Raw genomic sequence first — 17,882 nt, forward strand, 5'->3', positions numbered from 1 at the left:
CCACGTAGGTCCCTTAAAGCTATGCAGGATCGAGACAGCTTTGCATACGCTTGATTCTCTCTCCTTCCTCTCCATCTCTCACCAGAAGAACAAACTCTCCTATGCTTCGAGCCGCAACAAACCTCTACTCCCCTCTCACAACCACCCCTACCAGCACCATGTCACGCACATTCGCCCCCTCAGATGTCGGCATCGAAGTCATCCCAGTCATGACTGGCACTTTCCTTTCAGGTACATCGTCACTCACCCCCATTTCCCGGTCATCTCCCAGATCTGACACCTACAGGCGCCATGATGTCCCTCTTCCTCCGAACAATCCCCGTAATCCTCGAAACCACCACAGCGCCCTCCCAACTCCTGCACCAATGGCACCGCATCTTCTACCGCGGCCACATCCAAGGCCCCCTCATCTCCATCGCCACCGGTCTCCTCTACAGCTTCGCCGCCTACCAACGCGCCCAGCGCGGCGGCGCATGGAAACCTCTCGCAGTTTCGGTAGCCATTACGGTGGCGATGATTCCGTTTACGTGGGTGTTCATGGCGAATGTGAATAATAGTCTGTTCAGTGCTGTGGCGGTGACGGAGAAGGGTGGTGTGGGGGATTGGAAGGAGGCGGAGGGGTTGGTGAGGAGGTGGGGTGCGTGGAATGCGGTTAGGGCGTTGTTTCCGTTGAGTGGAGCGGTGCTGGGGTTGTTGAGTACGTGTAAGTTGGTGTCGTTTTGAGGAGGTGCTTGAGGGGGTTAGGGTTGAGGTAGTGTGCGAGGTAAAGTGGTGGGACGAAGGTGAGGGGTGGTGTAGGGGTGTACTAGGATATCTGGTAGATATTTCTGTCTATGAACGTGGGTATGATAATGCCTGTTGGAGTGTGGTGGCATTGCTGTCCCATTGGCGGGAACAGTATTCCGTCGTTGTTCAGAACACTGCTTCAGTCAGAAGATGCTACGTGCGCCACATCCATCGTGCTCTGCTCTCGGCTCTCTGCCAAAATTCCGCATGCACAACATTTAAAGAGGCCAATGGTCCTAATCTATAGCACGTAAGGCGTCTGTAATCACACAAAGCGTAAGGAACAACACCGAAGCAGAGTACGAGCGACCAGACTACACAACGTTGCCGAAGACATTAACTGTACTAGCCCTACACTCAATCTCACTGTTAAAACCGAAGCAGACATACACAAACAAACATCAAACCTACCACTCTCTCCTTCAACAGAGGCTTAACCGCCTCCCTCACGGCTCCCACAACAGCCTCCCTCTGCAAATACCCATAAAACCCCAACCCAACCACACTCCCCACAATCATCACAAGATTCCTCACACTCCTCATAAACCTCGGCTTCATACTCCCCTCCACCCTCTTATGAAACTCCTCCGCCACATTCCCCATCGGAAACTCGCACTCCGGCACCTTGACCCCCAAGAACGCACACAGCGGCTCCCACCCTTGCGTCACATCATACTCCAAGAAGTTGCCGTTCTTGGCTGCAGGGATTGCTGCGCCGCAGACCAAGGCGGCGTGCTCTTTGTAAATGTCGAAGGCGTTACGGCGGATGTTGTGCCGGAAGTAGTGGTCGTTGATGTTCCACCAGCAGCGGTAGACGGCGCGTGCTTCTGAGTCGAGGTTCATGAGGATCCAGTAGAGCCAGGATTCGCGGAGGGCGTTTGCGGTGTTGAGGGTGGATTTGTACCAGAAGTCGAAGGGGCCTGGGGTGAGAACTGTGTTAGTGGGTGGGGGATGGGAATGGATACGGATTGCTTACGTTGGTTGAGGATGACCTTTGCTTCTGGATACGCTTCAATCAATTCGACGGGATAAGCAGCGGAGGGGAAGTCGGTGCAGGCCTGAAAATGGTGGTGTTAGATTTATTGTCGCCATGCCCGTCCACTGTTGCTGCACTGGTCGGATGTGCATTGCTTGAGCCCGACTCACGCTGTAATCGCCCAGAATCTGATCGAAATCTTCCCTCTTCCACGCTTTGCCCTTGTTCTCATACTTGGCCTGCATCGCCTCTACCCACAGCTGCGACTGCTTGTGGTTCTCCATCGACCTCCAGCCATGATAAGTCGGGATGCCGAGGATCTCCAGCGCTTTACACAGCGACTCTGTTCCTGAGCGGGACATGCCCAAGCAGAGGACCTGTCCATATTGTCAACGATCATGTCACACATTGTGGTGGTGTCGATGTTGTTGTTAGAGGGAAAGGTGAAAGGTGATGCGGGAGAGTTGACTGACCTGCATCGGCTGCGTCCGCTTGGCGTTTCTCGGATCTTTGAGCTGGCCCGTCATCTTGAATTACAACCTGGAGGACAACAACAACTCAAACGATATGAAGACGATGCAGAAGAGCTCGAGGATCATGGGAGGTGTAAGGGATGGTGGCAGCCTGATTGCAATGAGGCAGATATGGCGGCAATGGATACCAGAGGCAGATTGAAGGACGTCTCCGACGCGTTGGCGGACAGCGACGCGTTGATATCTACCACGAGCCATGAGGACTGCGACACATGGCTATTCTAGGGTGCCGTCATGGCGTGCTGGACCGCTTGCCGCAAGAAGAGGTGGCCGCGATGGTGGGACTGGAGGTCATGTCGGACATGTGCTCGAGTTCCGATTCAGCCATGCTCGAGATCCGACGCTGCTCGGTCATACACCGGACACGAGGAACGACATGTGAAAGTCAGGTACGATGCCTCAGGCTGGCAGTGGATACGATCCTGTCGCCGGCCAGTGGCATTCCATCCCTGTGGGATTGTAGGTGATGCTCTACCAATCCTGAGCTCAATCGATGTAAGGAGCGGCTTGGCGCTTCATTGAGACGAGGAAGTTATACCATGTCTGGAATCTGAAGATTTGTTCATGCGCCTCAGTGAGAGGTCTGCTACTATACCCTGAAAGATGCCCAACCGTGAACGCCATCGTACTTTGTCAAGCACGAACAATCACCAACCCAAAATGGAGCTTCTATCACAATGTGTACTTCGCTGGCCCATTGCCGGCAATACCAATAGCCACGGCGATCAAACAGTCCTCGCCATGACTGATGCTCAGCTGGATCTCCTCCAAACCAGCTTTACGACCAGCTCTGATGCAATCGTTATGCAACTGGAACATGTCAGTATGAACTCCAAAACACGAGAGACGGTCATCACGTACCTTCACCTTTGGCGCATTGTCACTCTTGACAATCTCAATATCCTTCATCGCAGCCCCAGCCCCTTTCGTCTGGGTATGCAGGCACTTAAACACAGCCTCCTTAGCGGCCCATCGGCTTGCAAACGCCATCTTCTGGTCCAGACTCTGTCGAGCAAAGTCCTTCTCCTGATCGGTGAAGTTGCGCTCGATGAACGTCTCATTCTCATGCGCCGAGAAGGCACCGAGGTCGACCAGATCGATGCCAACTGTGCTTGTGTCCAGCGAGCTGCGACCATTCGTCTGCTTCTCGATCCAGGCCTGGGCAGACTTCGCAGCTTGCGCAAGACCACTAGCGGCATCTGGACGTGCGTTGAGGCGTTCGCCGCGCACAAGGCGGGTCAGCCTGGCTTTCACATCGGCGACGTTGCGGATGTCCTTGGCGTCGAAGTGGTAGGATCCAGTTTCGGCCACTTTTGTTATTCTGGAAAGAGGATCCATGAAGATGCGAGATTGATCTTCCTGCGCGTACGGCGAGTGATCCTGGACTTTCACAATCGCATTCGACATTAGCGCTTTAGCGTACGCTCTGTCGGCGAACTTGCTGCGCTTCCTGACGCGGACACTGTAGTCTTTGTAGACTTCCTCGTCGAGAGTAGCGAAGAAGTACTTTGGTGCTACGCCGACGACTTGTCCACCCTTCTGGCCGAAGCCAAATGAGGTCAAGATGAATGCTTTCACATCCTGGACATGCACAGGGATGGTTGGGAAGCAGAGATGTGTAGCTGTCTGCAGAGCTGGATCGACATTGTCTGCGTTGCGATTTGCTGGGATGATGCGTGTATCCATGACTTGCAGGCAGCCGTTGAGCATCCATGCTGCTGCTGGAGCCTTTGGGTGGCCTGTCACGGATTTCTGACATATCGCCCAGAGAGGTCGTCCTGGCGTGCGGCCTAGGTGGGTCATCTGTTTGCAGATGACTTCCGGCTCGTTGATGTCGTTGGCCTTTGTTGAGGTTCCGTGCAGAGATGCTACATCCAAGTCGTCGATGGTCAGGCCCCAAGTTTCTAGACTTGCTCGCAAGGGCGAGACAGTCGGTCGCTGGCTGCGCAGGCCAGAGGACGATCGCCTGATAGCGTTGGGCCCTTGTGAAGAGCCTGGGGGCGTGACTAGTGTTGCTGGTGAGCCACAGCCACTCTCATCATCCGAGGCTTGTGTCGCACTCGAAGGCGGTGCGCTGCCAGTCTGCTCCAAGAATGTCTGCAACTGTGCCTGACCGGTCTCTCTGGCAAATGTCAAGATGCCCTGTCCAGGCGCAGGCACCGAACGGCCAACCTTATCAGCCGCCATCGTCGAGCCAGCAATGATACCATAGACCGGCAGTCCCATCTCCAGCGCCATGTCACCACGGCACAGGATCTGCACACCACATCCATGCGCTTCCACGAAACCAGATCGGCTTTCAGCAGTAGGCCTCGACATCTCACTCGGCAATCTGCCCTTGGCCAACTCTTCCGCAACGTTCACAGTCGCCTTCATCTTCGAAAACCCGTACGACTCATCCTCATGAAAATCGTCAAATCCTCCCACGATACACATCCTCGTCTTGTCTGCCATAATCGACTCAAAAGCCGAATCAATACTCTCCACACCCGTCGCACACGCCCCCATCGGCGTCTTGATCGGCCCCGTACTCCCAAGTAACAACATATTTACCCACGCCCCGGTAGTGTTGAGATATGTCTCCTGCAACACATCACTCTGCACGTCCTGATCTAAGTAGATGTCCCGATACATCTGCCTAGTCTTGAGCGCACCGCCCATCGAGGAGCCGAGGAAATTACCGATCTCGGAAAGGTGAATGTGCTTGAAGATCTCCAACGGGTCAGGAATACCTGCCGAGTAGAAAGCCTCGGCGACGCAGCAGATGGTGTAGAGGGACACGGGGTCGAGTTGTGGGATCAGGTCTTCGGGGATGCCGTACTTATTGGGAGACCAGCCTTTGGGGAGTTGGCCCGCGACGGAACCCCAGGTGAAGGGGACTGATTTGGGGATTTTGATGGCGGCGCCCCGCTTTACTTGGACGCGGCAGTTTTCGGTGCCGTCTATGGGGATTATGGAGACGTTTGCGCCGTGGCGGAGGCGGAAGGCTTCTGCCGTGGCTGTTGAGGCTTCGAATTCGGGGAGGTCTTCTTCGATGGCGATTTCGTGGAGGTATTCTTTCTTGGCTGGGTCGTAGCCGGCGCTGCCCTCGGGATCGACGAACCTGATGCCGCTATGGCTGCGGATCACCTCGCCGTATTTGGACTCAATGTCGGCATCATGGACAGGTTCTCCGGTCTTGGAGTCCACCCAGCCGACGTAGTAGCCGGTCTTGGTTGGGCCGTCGACATGTTTGATGAGGTCCATCATCCAGGCCATCTCCATGTACCCGACCTGGCTGAACTTGCCCTTGCTTTCGATCTCCCATCGCAGGCGTGCGCTACCCCATGGACCGAGCTCAGAGAAGCCCACGACTACGACTGTTTCTGCCGGGTCGTTCATATTGCGGAGGTGCTCGAGTGGTGAGAGCTCTGTCTCGAAGTAAGGCAGTCGTGGAAAGCCGACACTCAGCATCGATTTCTTCGCTACTGACGATTTGCTTGATGGTGCAGCTACCGATCGAGTCGCTGCTCGTTCGAGGTCGTCTTCTGTCTTAATAGCTCTGGCGACTTCGGCAGCTGTGTTGATCTCCGTCCGAGCTGATGATAGAATCTTGGCACAGTCTTCCAAAGCACTCAAGCCGCCCCCAAAGTCTGCCATCAGTGGCGCATTCTCGCAAAGGTCCACAAGTTCTGGTGTCATCAGCATGGCGATGTTGAAAGCCATCTCCTGCACCGAGAACGTGAGCACACCATGGTCCTCAATGGCTTCGGCTACGATATCGTTGGCATTCATCAAGCCTGTGCCACGTGTCCAGCCAATCTTCACGCCGCAGATCGTCAACTCGTCCGACCACGACTCTGACTGGACACGATTGAGCAGACTCTCCAATCCGAGCTTCGACTCTGCGTACATGCCATCACCACCAAACGTTCCGTGATTGGGAGATAGCGGCAGCAGGACTTGTGTTGGATGGCAGTCGATGGAGCGGTCTCGCTTGTTCTTGATAACTCGACCGAGCATGCGGAAGACGCTCGCCAGCATGAGTCTGTGCACGAGCTCGTTCTTCGCGCCAACATCCTGGATCTCGGTACCACCCTCGGGCGCTGCAGCGAACGGTAGCAATGCATCGAGGTCGCGATTGAGACCGGCAGCATCGTAGATGTGATCGATCAACTTCTCGCAGTCCTTTGCGCTCGCTTGGTTGAATCGCGTCAAGATGAGCTCGGACCCCTTCGCTCCGCTTTCCTCGCACATCTGTTGGAAGTACTTGGCAGTGGACGATGGCTCTCGACTTGTTGTCACGATCACTCGAGCTCCACCAGTCAGCAGGATCTGGACGACCTCAGCGCCGATGGAGCCTTGACCAGCGCCTGTGATGAGGATGTTCTTCCCGGCGAAAGACATGCCTGTGTCTAGAGCTGTCCTGATCCGGGCTAGCATGCCGTTCGTCAGGTCTGTGCTGGAGGCGGCCGACTTGAGGCTGATGAAGCGGGCCACTGCTGGATTTCCATTGAGGGTCTTCGACTGCAGCACATCAACGTAGGCGGCACGACCGCTCACGCCTGGTCTCGCCACCTCTGTGAACTTGATGTTCCCATCGTCTGAGACTGTGGTTCTTGGCCGAGTTGCTGGAAGAAGTGCCTTTGCTGTGGCTGGGCGATCAATGCACGAACACACTGCTTTCTCGGCGCGATGAGCTATGGCAGCCAGACCGGGCACGATCTCGGTCTGGTTTCGTCTGCTGAGACTGCGTATCGTGGCGAGCAAACTGTCGTCTGCCCTGTTGCTGAGTCGATCCAGAAACGCATCCAGTGCTGCATTGTCGTTCGACAGCTGTTCCGCAAGTGTACCAGTGAACAGAGCCGACACATCTTGTCTTGCCGCGTTCCACCAAGCATTGTACCTTCGATTCTTCTTCTCACTGAACGTCGAAGCAACGCCAGTCAAGAAGTCTTCGGAGAACTCGGCTGTCCAAGCATCGAGCTTCTGTTGCAGCTCTGCTGCCATCGCCTCCGACTCCTGAGTCGATGATGGCTTCATCAGATCGACCTGCAGATACTCGGCCAGTGCTTGGAATTGCTTCTTGGCCATTCTGGTGTTGGTTTTGGTAAGCTCCGCAAGGACTGTCGGATCAACTGCTCCTGATGAGCCACTGTTACCAGCAGTACTCTGAGCCGATCGAGCTTGTAGTGTAATGCCAACCCACTCGGCGTATTTGGCTGCCGTATCATCGAGATACTTTTCAGCTGCAGGCAGAGAAGCAAGTCGTGCTTCTGGCTCTGAGGCGATGGCGAATAGCATGACTGCTACGCTTGGCAGTGGTCCAAGGCCCCATTTGGACGCAAGATACTTGCCGATGGCATCAGCATTGAAGCGGGCGGGCATCTTGGAGGACACGAGTTTCGCCAACAGTGCCGATGATACTCTGCCAAGCATGAGACTCCCGCCACTGGCAGATGCGGGCACCAGTTCCTTGAGAGGGATGTCTTCTGGCCTGTCGGGAAGGTTCGTGAACTCGCTGTGGAAGTCTCCCACGATCTCGTTCTGCAATGTTGATTTGCCGTTGCATAGCTCTTTCACCGACTTTGTCGTTGGAATGCTGAGTATGGGCTTCTTTAACTTCCTCGCCACGAGAGCTCGAACGACCTCTTCCGCTGATACCGGCACATCCGCTATAGTCACTGACGGGGTCATAGGCTCTAGCAACTTCGTCGAGGTCGTCGTTGCTCGTGTCAGCCGCGGTCTTTCTGGTGCAGCTTCAGGCGCTGGCTCCTGCGCTGTCGGCTCTTCCACTGCGGCTTCGATCGGTGCATCGTATTCGTATCAAAGCTCTTTGCTATGCTGTGTACTGGCGAGAAATTGGACATTGGCTTCTGCTGGTCGTTCCGCGGACTGGACTTTGCGCTTTATCGTCTTTTGACCCATGCCAAGCAGCACGCTGGAAGGACCAAACTCGATGAAGCGATCCACAGCATCTTTGCCTGAGAGCAGACTCTCTTGCGTGTCGACCCTGGACTACCGTCAGCATCATAGGTGAGTTATGCCGTTGGAAGTACTGACCATTTTACAGGAAACGCGAATTGATGGCTGCCAATAACCTCTGTCAGTACTTTCATGCTATCGCGACCTCTTCCATGCTTACACTAGGAGCTCAACAAGCAATTGATGAGCAATTGTCTTGCTATCGAGCTTCTCTCTCGCCATCTCGTCGAGATCTGATCAAGCTAAGCTCGAACCGAATCATGAAATTTCGAAGTCAACGACAAATGAAAGGCAACAACTAAGCAACCATTACACATCGCAATACAGTATCATGCAACACCATACATAGAGACGTCAGACTAGGTCATTGCTTACACGTGGAGAGCGAGCACGTTTCGTCCTCGATGTCGGACTGTTGCGCTTCTGCTCGGGGCATGTGTTCCGAACTTGGCTAAAGCGGCTGTTCCCGACGTCCGAAGTGCTGGACACCGAGCTATACCAGACCTCTGCATCTCGTTACGCACTGACTTGGAATACAAAGAGTGGATCTCGATCTCGATCGTCGCCTGGTAATGATCAGCTGCGTCGTGCTCGTGTGGTCAACTCATAGGCGCCACGCCTGGTGGCCGGTGCACCTCGAGGTCTCCGAGCACCATCGTCGCGAGTGCACTTTTCCACTGCCATGTGTTAGTGCCTGGAGCACTGCAGGGGCACCTGGAATTCGCGCTCAAGAGGTGATTGTCTGGATAACGGCCTGCTGCGGGTGACTGACTGCCTCATCGAAGTCGTTGACGGTAATCCATGGTGTCCAGGTTGGAGCGGCCGTGACGATCGACAGTTAGCAAGGTGGACGAGACTTGCGATAGGGCTGGCTCGACTCCATGTGCATCCGGTGCCCTCGCCCATGTCCGACACTACTCTCTGTTCCCGACAGCAGCACCGAAGTCCCCACGCACGATGAACAGCTTGATAGCTGAAGCGTGCTGTGTGGTCTCGCATACCTAGCGATACGTCTCTATTGATTAGGATTCCCTGTTACACCTTACCGTCGCTGCACCTCTTTTCATATCTCCAACACATCGTTTGACTTTACCCTTCACCCACTATCTTGCATTGCCACGAAGCTAGGCTATCGACTGCCATCGACTGGCCTCACATGGTTTAACAAGTAACAACAGTGCTCGAATATTGCTCGAAAGATGGGCGCGAAGCACCAAGGTCGTCACGACTCAGCCCTTATACAGGCTGCTCAAGACGGCGATGCAAGAATCACAGCTGCCTTCGGCGGTCAAGGCCCCAGCAACCTGAATTGTTTCAACGACTTGCTTGAGTAAGTGAGAAGAGATCGAGTGCTGAAGAGAACTAATAGCCGCGTAGACTTAACAAGACGTACGGCTCAACGCTTAGACCGCTCATCCACACTGCCGATGCAACATTGAGCGAATTGGCATCACTACCTCATAGCAGTGGATTTCACGAGGATGAAGGGTTCGAGATACTGGAATGGCTGGAAGACCCAGCGGAAGCACCAAGTCGGGACTATCTCGCTCTCTCGCCGATGAGCTTCCCGATCAACACACTGATCAGCTTGTGCAACTACTGCATCACACTTCGAGCTCTCAAGCTCGACCCGAGCCAGTTCCGATCACTACTAAAGAGCGTTGTGGGACACTCGCAAGGCATTTTTGCTGCAGCCGCTGTGGCAAAGGCCGATAGCTGGGAGTCGTTCCTGGAAGCCGCAGATCTTGCTCTTCAAATCTCCTTCTGGGTCGGTCTGGAAAGCCATACTGCTGCACCACATGCACAAATCTCGGCTGCTGCCGTACAAGACTGCATCGATCATGGCGAGGGACAACCATCGTCGATGCTTGGCATCACCGGACTCAACCGTGCTCAAGTAGAAATGCTTGTCGAGCATGTCAACAAGAGCCTCGTCGACGAGAACCGACACGTCTATCTCGCATTGGTCAACTCGAGAGACAAGTATACAATCGCAGGCCCACCACAGTCACTGCGGGCAGTCTGTGTTCAGCTTCGCGAGATCCGGGCTGCCAACGGCGTTGACCAGTCACGCACCCTGTTCAACAAACGCAAGCAGGATGTAGATGCTCAATTCTTGCCCATATCAGCTCCCTATCACAGCCAGTACCTCAAGAGAGTCGGCAATCACGTGCTTGATGCGCTTGAGGTCGATTTGCTCGGAAGCGAACTCGGCACACCTTTGCTACATACTAAGAGTGGACGAAACTTACAGGACTGGAAGTCGGAGAGCATTGTCAAAATACTTGTGAGTGCTGTCACCACCGACATGGTCGAGTGGCCCAACATTTGCCAACAGCTTGACTCCTCGCACATCCTCGGCTTCGGACCTGGCAACATTGGCTACCTAATACACGAAACGACAGAAGGCACAGGCGTGCGAGTGATACAGATGAACGACAGGTCCCCAGGCTCAAGAGGTATTGGCGCCCGTGCTGAGCTCTTCTCAGACGAAATGCCACCACAAGCTCTGGACTGGCGAGAGGCATTTGGGCCCAAGCTTGTTCTTGATCATCGGGGCGATGTTCAAATTCAGACCAAGATGACACAATTGTTGAATGCACCGCCAGTGATGGTCGCCGGAATGACACCTACCACTGTGCCTTGGGACTTCGTCTCTTGTGTTATGCAGGCTGGCTACCACGTCGAGCTAGCAGGCGGAGGCTACTCAAGTGAGCCATATTTCGAGAGAGCACTGCGGAAGCTGGCTGCCAGCATACCCATCTACCGCGGCATTACATGCAATCTCTTATATGCCAGCCCACAGACGATCGCATGGCAAGTCGATGTCCTCCGTCGACTAGTCAAGGAAGGCATATCTGTTGAAGGTGTCGCTATTGGCGCCGGCATTCCATCTCCAGATGTCGTCAAAGGGTACATTGAGTCGATTGGACTAAAACACATCTCATTCAAGCCAGGATCTTCAGCCGCAATTGACGAAGTGATCGAGACCGCTCAGGCGCATCCTCACTTTCCCATCGGCCTACAGTGGACTGGAGGACGAGCCGGAGGACACCACTCTTTCGAAGACTTCCACCTACCGATATTGAAGGCGTATCCCCGCATCCGTAGATGTGCAAACATTGTGCTCATCGCTGGCAGTGGCTTTGGAGGAGGTTCTGACACTTGGCCATACATTTCTGGTGACTGGTCCAAGTCTTTCGGCTATGCACCAATGCCGTTTGATGGAGTCCTACTAGGCAGCCGAATGATGGTCGCCAAAGAGGCCCACACGTCACCACAAGCGAAGCAGCTCATTATCCAGACTGAAGGCGTCGACGATAACGACTGGCATAGCTCATTCGATGCACCAACTGGTGGAGTGATCACAATTACATCTGAGCATGGCCAGCCAATCCACATGCTTGCTACCCGAGGTGTCATGCTGTGGAAGGAGTTCGACAAGCGTATATTCTCAATCAAGGACACCAACAAACGTTTGAGCTACCTGCGCACGCATCGAGAAGAGATCATCACCCGACTGAACAAAGACTACCAGAAGCCGTGGTTCGGTGTCGATGGTAATGGCCAGAATGTGGACCTCGATAGCATGAGCTATCGCGAAGTGCTTGGTAGGATGTGTCAACTCATGTCTCGTGGCGACAAGGGCTGGATTGATCCCTCATGGCTGACCATGGTCCATGACTTTGTTGAGATCGCCGGCGAGCGTTTCGGATGCCATGTCGACACTCATGCTACAAAGTCAAGTGAGATCCGCAAAGCGTTTGAGGGAGCTCTCGGCAACGATATCGACGATACGCTATATCCTGAGGACGTTGCTCTCGTGATGGAGCTATTCAGACGGCGTGGAAGGAAGCCTGTACCCTTCGTGCCGGCATTGGACGAGAACTTCGAGACATGGTGCAAGAAAGACTCTCTCTGGCAGTCCGAAGATGTTGATTCGCTTGTGGGCAAGGATGTACAGCGTGCCTGCATCATTCAAGGACCGGTTGCCGTGCGACAATCGATTATTCACGATGAGCCTGTGCGAGACATACTAGACAATATCTGCAACTATCACATCGAGAGCCTGTCGCAAGCGGGTGTGACGCCTGGATCAATCAGCAAACAAGACAATGGCATACCGAGGTCCGTCAAGAAGAGTGTGCCCGGCGTCCAGATCTCCATCGACAAATCGACGGTACGATGTGAAGTTCTCAAGACAGATCGACTTCCGCCGGAAATGGATGCATTGATCGAGCACATCGTCGGATCTGCCGCCGACTCTTGGGCACGCCACTGTTTGAAGGACGATTGGATCTTCAGAGACCAAGCCCGACTCAGGAACCCAATACGCACTGCCTTTCTACGACAGATCCAGCCGGGAGAGGTCATCGAGGTACGTCTCGGTCGAGATGGTCAAGCCCAAGCAATAGCACTCAAGGCGGCTCTCTTTGGCAAATCGAGCCTACAGACAGTGCTTCGTATCGCGTCAACAGATGGCAAAAGTATCAAGGTGGCACTTACGCCGCCGTCTTTCCTGTCCGACAAACCTCTTGGCTTACAATTCGCTTACCAACTGTCACGGAAGTCTCGAGGCTCGAAACTAGTAGAGGTGACACCCGATAGACTGGACACCATCAAAGGCTTCTATGCGCAACTATGGACTGCCGGCACTCATGATGTCAAGCAATCTGGACTGAGCTCCGAGTTCTGGGGTGAGCCTACGACGCTGATTGCGCAAGACGTGCAGAACTACACAGCGGTCGTCGGCCGTAGCACATCACCTGAACTACAAGCTTGGAACCCAACAGGATCTGTGCCGCTGGACTACTGCATCGTGCTTGCATGGACTGCCCTTACGAAACCTTTGACAATACCTGCACTACAATGCGATCTTCTCAATCTCCTGCATCGCTCGGTCAACTTCAAGTATGCGACGAACGCAACGCCATTGCGTCTGGGAGATGTTACGCAGACTGTATCACGCATCACATCTCTCACCATTCAGCCAACTGGAAAGCTAGTAGAAGTTTCAGCAGAACTTTGTCGTGATGAAAAGACTGTGGTTACCATCACGACAGAGTTCTTCATTGTTGGACAATTCGAGGACTACGGAACACAGTTCAAGTCCTTCGATGAGCCGATGCTTGAAGTCCATGTGCATTCGGCCACTCGTCAAGCACTGCTGCAGAGCCGAAAGTGGTTGATCCTTGACGATCCGTCGATGGACCTCGCTGGCTTGACGCTGTCTTTCAATTTGAACACATACACAATGTTCAACAACGAAGGCAAAGTCGGTGCGTTACAAGTCGCTGGGACAGTCTCAAAGGTGGAGAGCTCTGGCTTCGATACTCGGATTGGCAACATTTACTTCGAGGAAGACTCGTGCATCGGCAACCCGGTGATCGACTTCCTCCACAGGCATGGCTACCTCAGGGAGACACGCCAAGCCCTCGAGAACCCTGGCTGGACCGATGGCTCGACTGTGGTAGTCAAGGCGCCGATCAAGAGCAATCAATATGCAGTGGCGTCCAAGGATACGAATCCTCTGCATGTCTGCGACGTCTTCGCGAGGTATGCTGGCCTACCGGGCACTGTGGTGCACGGTATGCACACGTCGGCAATCGTCCGACGAACTGTCGAGTGGGCAGTGAACGATTCAGATCGTTCTCGCTTCAAGAAGTGGCAAGTCAGCTTTGAAGGCATGGTGTGGCCGAACGATCGCATCAAGGTTCAGCTTCAGCACATTGCCATGGAGGATGGGCGAATGGTCATGAAAGTGCAAGCTCACAACGACGAGACTGGCGACAAGGTGATTGAAGCGGAGGCCGAGGTTGAGCAACCGCGTACTGGCTATGTGTTCTGCGGACAGGGCAGCCAAGAGAAAGTATGACGATCGCACTGTGGCCTGTTATGCTTTTTACTGACGTTGCGTGTAGGGAATGGGTATGTTGCTGTACCATGCGCGACCAGAAGCGAAGGCTCTCTGGGATCGTGGTGACAAATACCTTCGCGAGAATTATGGTCAGTAATACCCGACTCTTGTCATGAAACATGATACTAATCTGCTGCAGGCTTCTCGCTGCTCAGTCTTGTACGCGAGAACCCGACGACCTTGACTATCAACTTTGGCGGCCGACGAGGCAAACGGATACGTGATAACTACTTGGCCATGACCAAGAAGACGTCTCTCGAGAAAGATGCCAAAGACGTCTGCATCGTGCAAGGTCTCACGCCCACATCGACATCGTATACCTTCTCGGAAGCCAAAGGACTGCTGTTCTCCACTCAGTTTTCTCAACCGGCTTTGGCATTGATGGAAATGGTTGAGCACGAACATCTGGTTGCCAAGGGTGTCGTACAGCCCAGCGCACTCTTCGCTGGCCACTCTCTGGGCGAATACGCTGCACTGGGTGCTTGCACAACGTTCATGTCCTTTGAGAGCTTGCTCACATTGATCTTCTATCGTGGCTTGAAGATGCAGAATGCTCTTGAGCGGGATGCCAATGGCCGGACTGACTACTCGATGATGGCTACTGACCCGTCTCGCGTCGGTAAAGGTATGTTTCGCGCTCCACACAGAAGAATGATGGTTAACGTATAGCAGGCTTCGACGAGCGAGCATTTCAATGCCTGGTGGAACTTGTCAACGAAGAGACAGGACTGCTAATGGAGATCGTCAATCACAACGTCAGATCCCAGCAGTATGTCTGCGCTGGTCACTTCCGCGCCTTGTGGATCCTTGGAAAAGTCTGCGATGACCTTGCGAAACATCCTAAGATTCATCTTCTGTCTATGCAGGACTTGAAAGACATGGTCACAGCACATGTACCCGCTGCGACGAAACTCACGAACGACGTTGTTTTGATGCGCGGCAAGGCTACCATACCGCTGAATGGCATCGACATACCCTTTCATTCGACGATGCTGAGAGGGGAGATCGAGCACTTCCGACGCTACCTCTTGACTAAAGTCAATGTCCCTGACATCAAGCCCAAGGAGCTGGTTGGAAAATGGATACCAAACGTTGTCGGCAAGCCCTTCTCTTTGGATCGATCGTATATCGAGCACGTCCAACATGTCACTGGCAGTGAGCCGTTACAGCGAATGCTCGAAGCGATGGCATAGCGAGGAGAGTGATGGGAGGATCTGCAACTTCCATGGCGTCGGGAGCAAGCGCATATGGGCTTCGTGGCCATTACGGTGATTTCCTACCGTCTTCATTATCGTCAGATCGTTTTTAAGGCTCTGAACCGAAGAGGTCACAGCAACATGCAAATTACACACATGATGTTCGATTCAGACCCAATGAAGAGACTCGAGATACTGGCGAGTTGCAAGTGCACATACACTTGCAGAGCACAGATTTGGTCTCTGCAATGCCGCGCGCTACCAGGCCGTGCCACAGGTGCAGCAAGATCGCGCAGGTACGGAATGGTATCGCTCCCAAAATCGTGTGCAGTAGCCAGGGAGTCCACGCCAAGCTACTGTGCTTGGTGGAGCCTTGTACCGGACTCCGACACTATTCCGACTTATAGCAGCGCACGACACGATGCCAGCGTCATTGCCACATCGTACACCGAAGAATCATTTTACCTTTCCGCGACTATCGTCCAAGCAATATGCGCTGACTCTACTGTAGGTCCTAGCAAAACAAAATTCGAGCTCTTTCCCTTTCTCCCTTGCATCAACGATGGCGACCATATCAGCCCAAGTGCTTGGGTCGCTTGAGGGATATCTGAGTTTCTTCATGCCTCGTGGCAATGGTTCTTCTCTTTTCCGGCTCATATTTGGGTACTCATTAGCCGCTTTCGTTATTGGCATCAGCTCTGTAAGCACAGTCCGCCCATGGCTAGATGAGGGTGGAAGGACTGACATTTCAATGCAAGGTGCTGCTATGGACTCTGGCGACGATTTTCTACCGACTGTACCTCCACCCGCTTAGACGGTATCCTGGTCCGAAGCTGTGGGCAGTCTCACGTCTTCCATATATCCGTAGCACAGTGAAAGGAACGATCGTTCACGACTTTCACAAGTTGCACCAGCAGTATGGATCGGTCGTTCGAATTGCGCCAGATGAGCTATCTTACAGCACTCCCGATGCCACCAAAGTCATCTACCAGTCAAACCCCGAGCTGCATAAGGATCCGATGCATTTGCCTCCCTTCCATAATGGCACACCCGGGATCCTTGCAGCGGAAGAGCAACATCACAGACGATATCGACGGCTGCTCGCATACGGCTTTTCTGATCGTGGCATGCGAGCGCAACAACCATTGATTCAGCGTCATATAAATCTTCTGGTCAAACGACTGGGCCAGAAATCTGCCAAAGGCTCTCTGGACATCGTGGAGTGGTACAACTGGTGTACATTTGACATTGTAAGTATGCTCTTTTGTCTATATCTGTTCATCGGGCTAATGCAAGACCGAGATTGGTGACCTTGCCTTCGGCGAGTCATTCGGTTGCCTGGAAGAGTCAAAAACACACGAATGGATTGCATCGATAGCAGGCAACGTCAAGGCTATCCCGATCATCAACGCCATTCGTCGCTTCAACCTGGACTGGGTAATCCCAATGATAGCTCCGAAGAAGCTACTCAAGATGAGGCAGCGAAATGCTCAATTCACCGAAGGCAAAGTCGATCAGCGTCTCAACTACGGCGTGGACCGCGGAGATCTCTGGGACGGTGTCATGGATCCCAAAGGTACCAAGGGTGGCATGTCTCGACAAGAGATGATCAGCAACGCAAGTGCCATCGTGCTTGCAGGAAGCGAGACATCCTCGACACTGCTGAGTGGCTGCACATGGCTTCTGTTAAAGAATCCGGACGTCCTAGCCAAGCTAAAGGAGCATGTCAGGAGCTCATTCACAGATCAATCTGAGATTGATTTGATCAGTGTAGGCAAGCTTGACTACATGGCTGCTGTTTTGGACGAAGCATTGCGCCTTTATCCTCCAGTACCCATGCAGAGTAATAGAATTGTCAACAGTGGAGGAGTTGATATCGCAGGGCAACAGGTGCCTGCTAGGGTGAGTACTGTCCCTCATAAAAGCTGCGAGCACTGGTATTGACGACTTCCTAGACGACTGTAGTCGTGCAGCAATACGCCGCCTGTCGTTCGAGTGAGAACTTCCGTCGACCTGACGAGTTTCTTCCGCAACGGTGGCTCGGCGATCCAGAGTTTGCGAATGACCGACGTTCAACATCTCAGCCTTTCAGTGTTGGGCCACGCAATTGCATTGGTCGCCAGCTTGCTCATGCAGAAATGCGCCTCATCTTGGCACAAATTCTGTGGCACTTCGACCTGGAGCTAGATGCACCGAAGATGGGTGCGCGAGACTGGCTTCGCGAACAGGGTGTCTGGATCTTGTGGGACAAGAGTCCTTTGTGGGTGCGATTGATACCTAGACTTCTCGAGAAGAGCGGGTAGACCCGGAGATTGGGATACAGACAGCGAGCAAGAGATAGTCCCCCTTTCAAATTAAGATAATTTCCTCTCGAGACCGTGTCCTGCGTCCTCATGTTACCGTGAATCGCAAGACGCGATGTTGACCGTGCGGCGGCCATACTTCGGGAGCGCACAGACATGAGGTGAGTGAAGTAGACGCACGACGCTTCGCAGCCATGCCTGACACAG

The 17,882-nt window shown here is 53.7% G+C and overlaps 4 protein-coding genes across 4 annotated transcripts; 2 read left to right on the forward strand and 2 right to left on the reverse strand.

Annotated features, from left to right (window-relative positions):
* Positions 1 to 101: 101 nt before the first annotated feature.
* On the forward strand, positions 102 to 723 carry CLAFUR5_14273 (Monooxygenase hypC; the record flags this gene model as incomplete). Its single annotated transcript, XM_047913421.1, has 2 exons — positions 102 to 231; positions 287 to 723. The coding sequence occupies 2 exons, from the start codon at positions 102 to 104 to the stop codon at positions 721 to 723; spliced, it is 567 nt and encodes a 188-aa protein (XP_047769446.1).
* A 432-nt stretch (positions 724 to 1,155) lies between these two features.
* Positions 1,156 to 2,289, reverse strand: CLAFUR5_14274 (uncharacterized protein; the record flags this gene model as incomplete). Its single annotated transcript, XM_047913422.1, has 4 exons — positions 1,156 to 1,706; positions 1,763 to 1,844; positions 1,933 to 2,139; positions 2,236 to 2,289. The coding sequence occupies 4 exons, from the start codon at positions 2,287 to 2,289 to the stop codon at positions 1,156 to 1,158; spliced, it is 894 nt and encodes a 297-aa protein (XP_047769378.1).
* A 678-nt stretch (positions 2,290 to 2,967) lies between these two features.
* On the reverse strand, positions 2,968 to 8,481 carry CLAFUR5_14275 (Fatty acid synthase alpha subunit hexA; the record flags this gene model as incomplete). Its single annotated transcript, XM_047913423.1, has 5 exons — positions 2,968 to 3,105; positions 3,157 to 8,069; positions 8,127 to 8,287; positions 8,338 to 8,364; positions 8,420 to 8,481. The coding sequence occupies 5 exons, from the start codon at positions 8,479 to 8,481 to the stop codon at positions 2,968 to 2,970; spliced, it is 5,301 nt and encodes a 1,766-aa protein (XP_047769233.1).
* A 977-nt stretch (positions 8,482 to 9,458) lies between these two features.
* On the forward strand, positions 9,459 to 17,675 carry CLAFUR5_14276 (Fatty acid synthase beta subunit hexB; the record flags this gene model as incomplete). The annotated part of the gene is made up of 9 exons (XM_047913424.1): positions 9,459 to 9,589; positions 9,637 to 14,128; positions 14,181 to 14,265; positions 14,316 to 14,801; positions 14,849 to 15,246; positions 15,884 to 16,072; positions 16,131 to 16,622; positions 16,675 to 17,274; positions 17,328 to 17,675. The coding sequence occupies 9 exons, from the start codon at positions 9,459 to 9,461 to the stop codon at positions 17,673 to 17,675; spliced, it is 7,221 nt and encodes a 2,406-aa protein (XP_047769381.1).
* Between the last annotated feature and the right edge of the window lie 207 nt (positions 17,676 to 17,882).

Source organism: Fulvia fulva, chromosome 13, assembly GCF_020509005.1.
Source record: "Fulvia fulva chromosome 13, complete sequence".
In the NCBI taxonomy this organism is placed as follows: Eukaryota; Fungi; Ascomycota; class Dothideomycetes; order Mycosphaerellales; family Mycosphaerellaceae; genus Fulvia; species Fulvia fulva.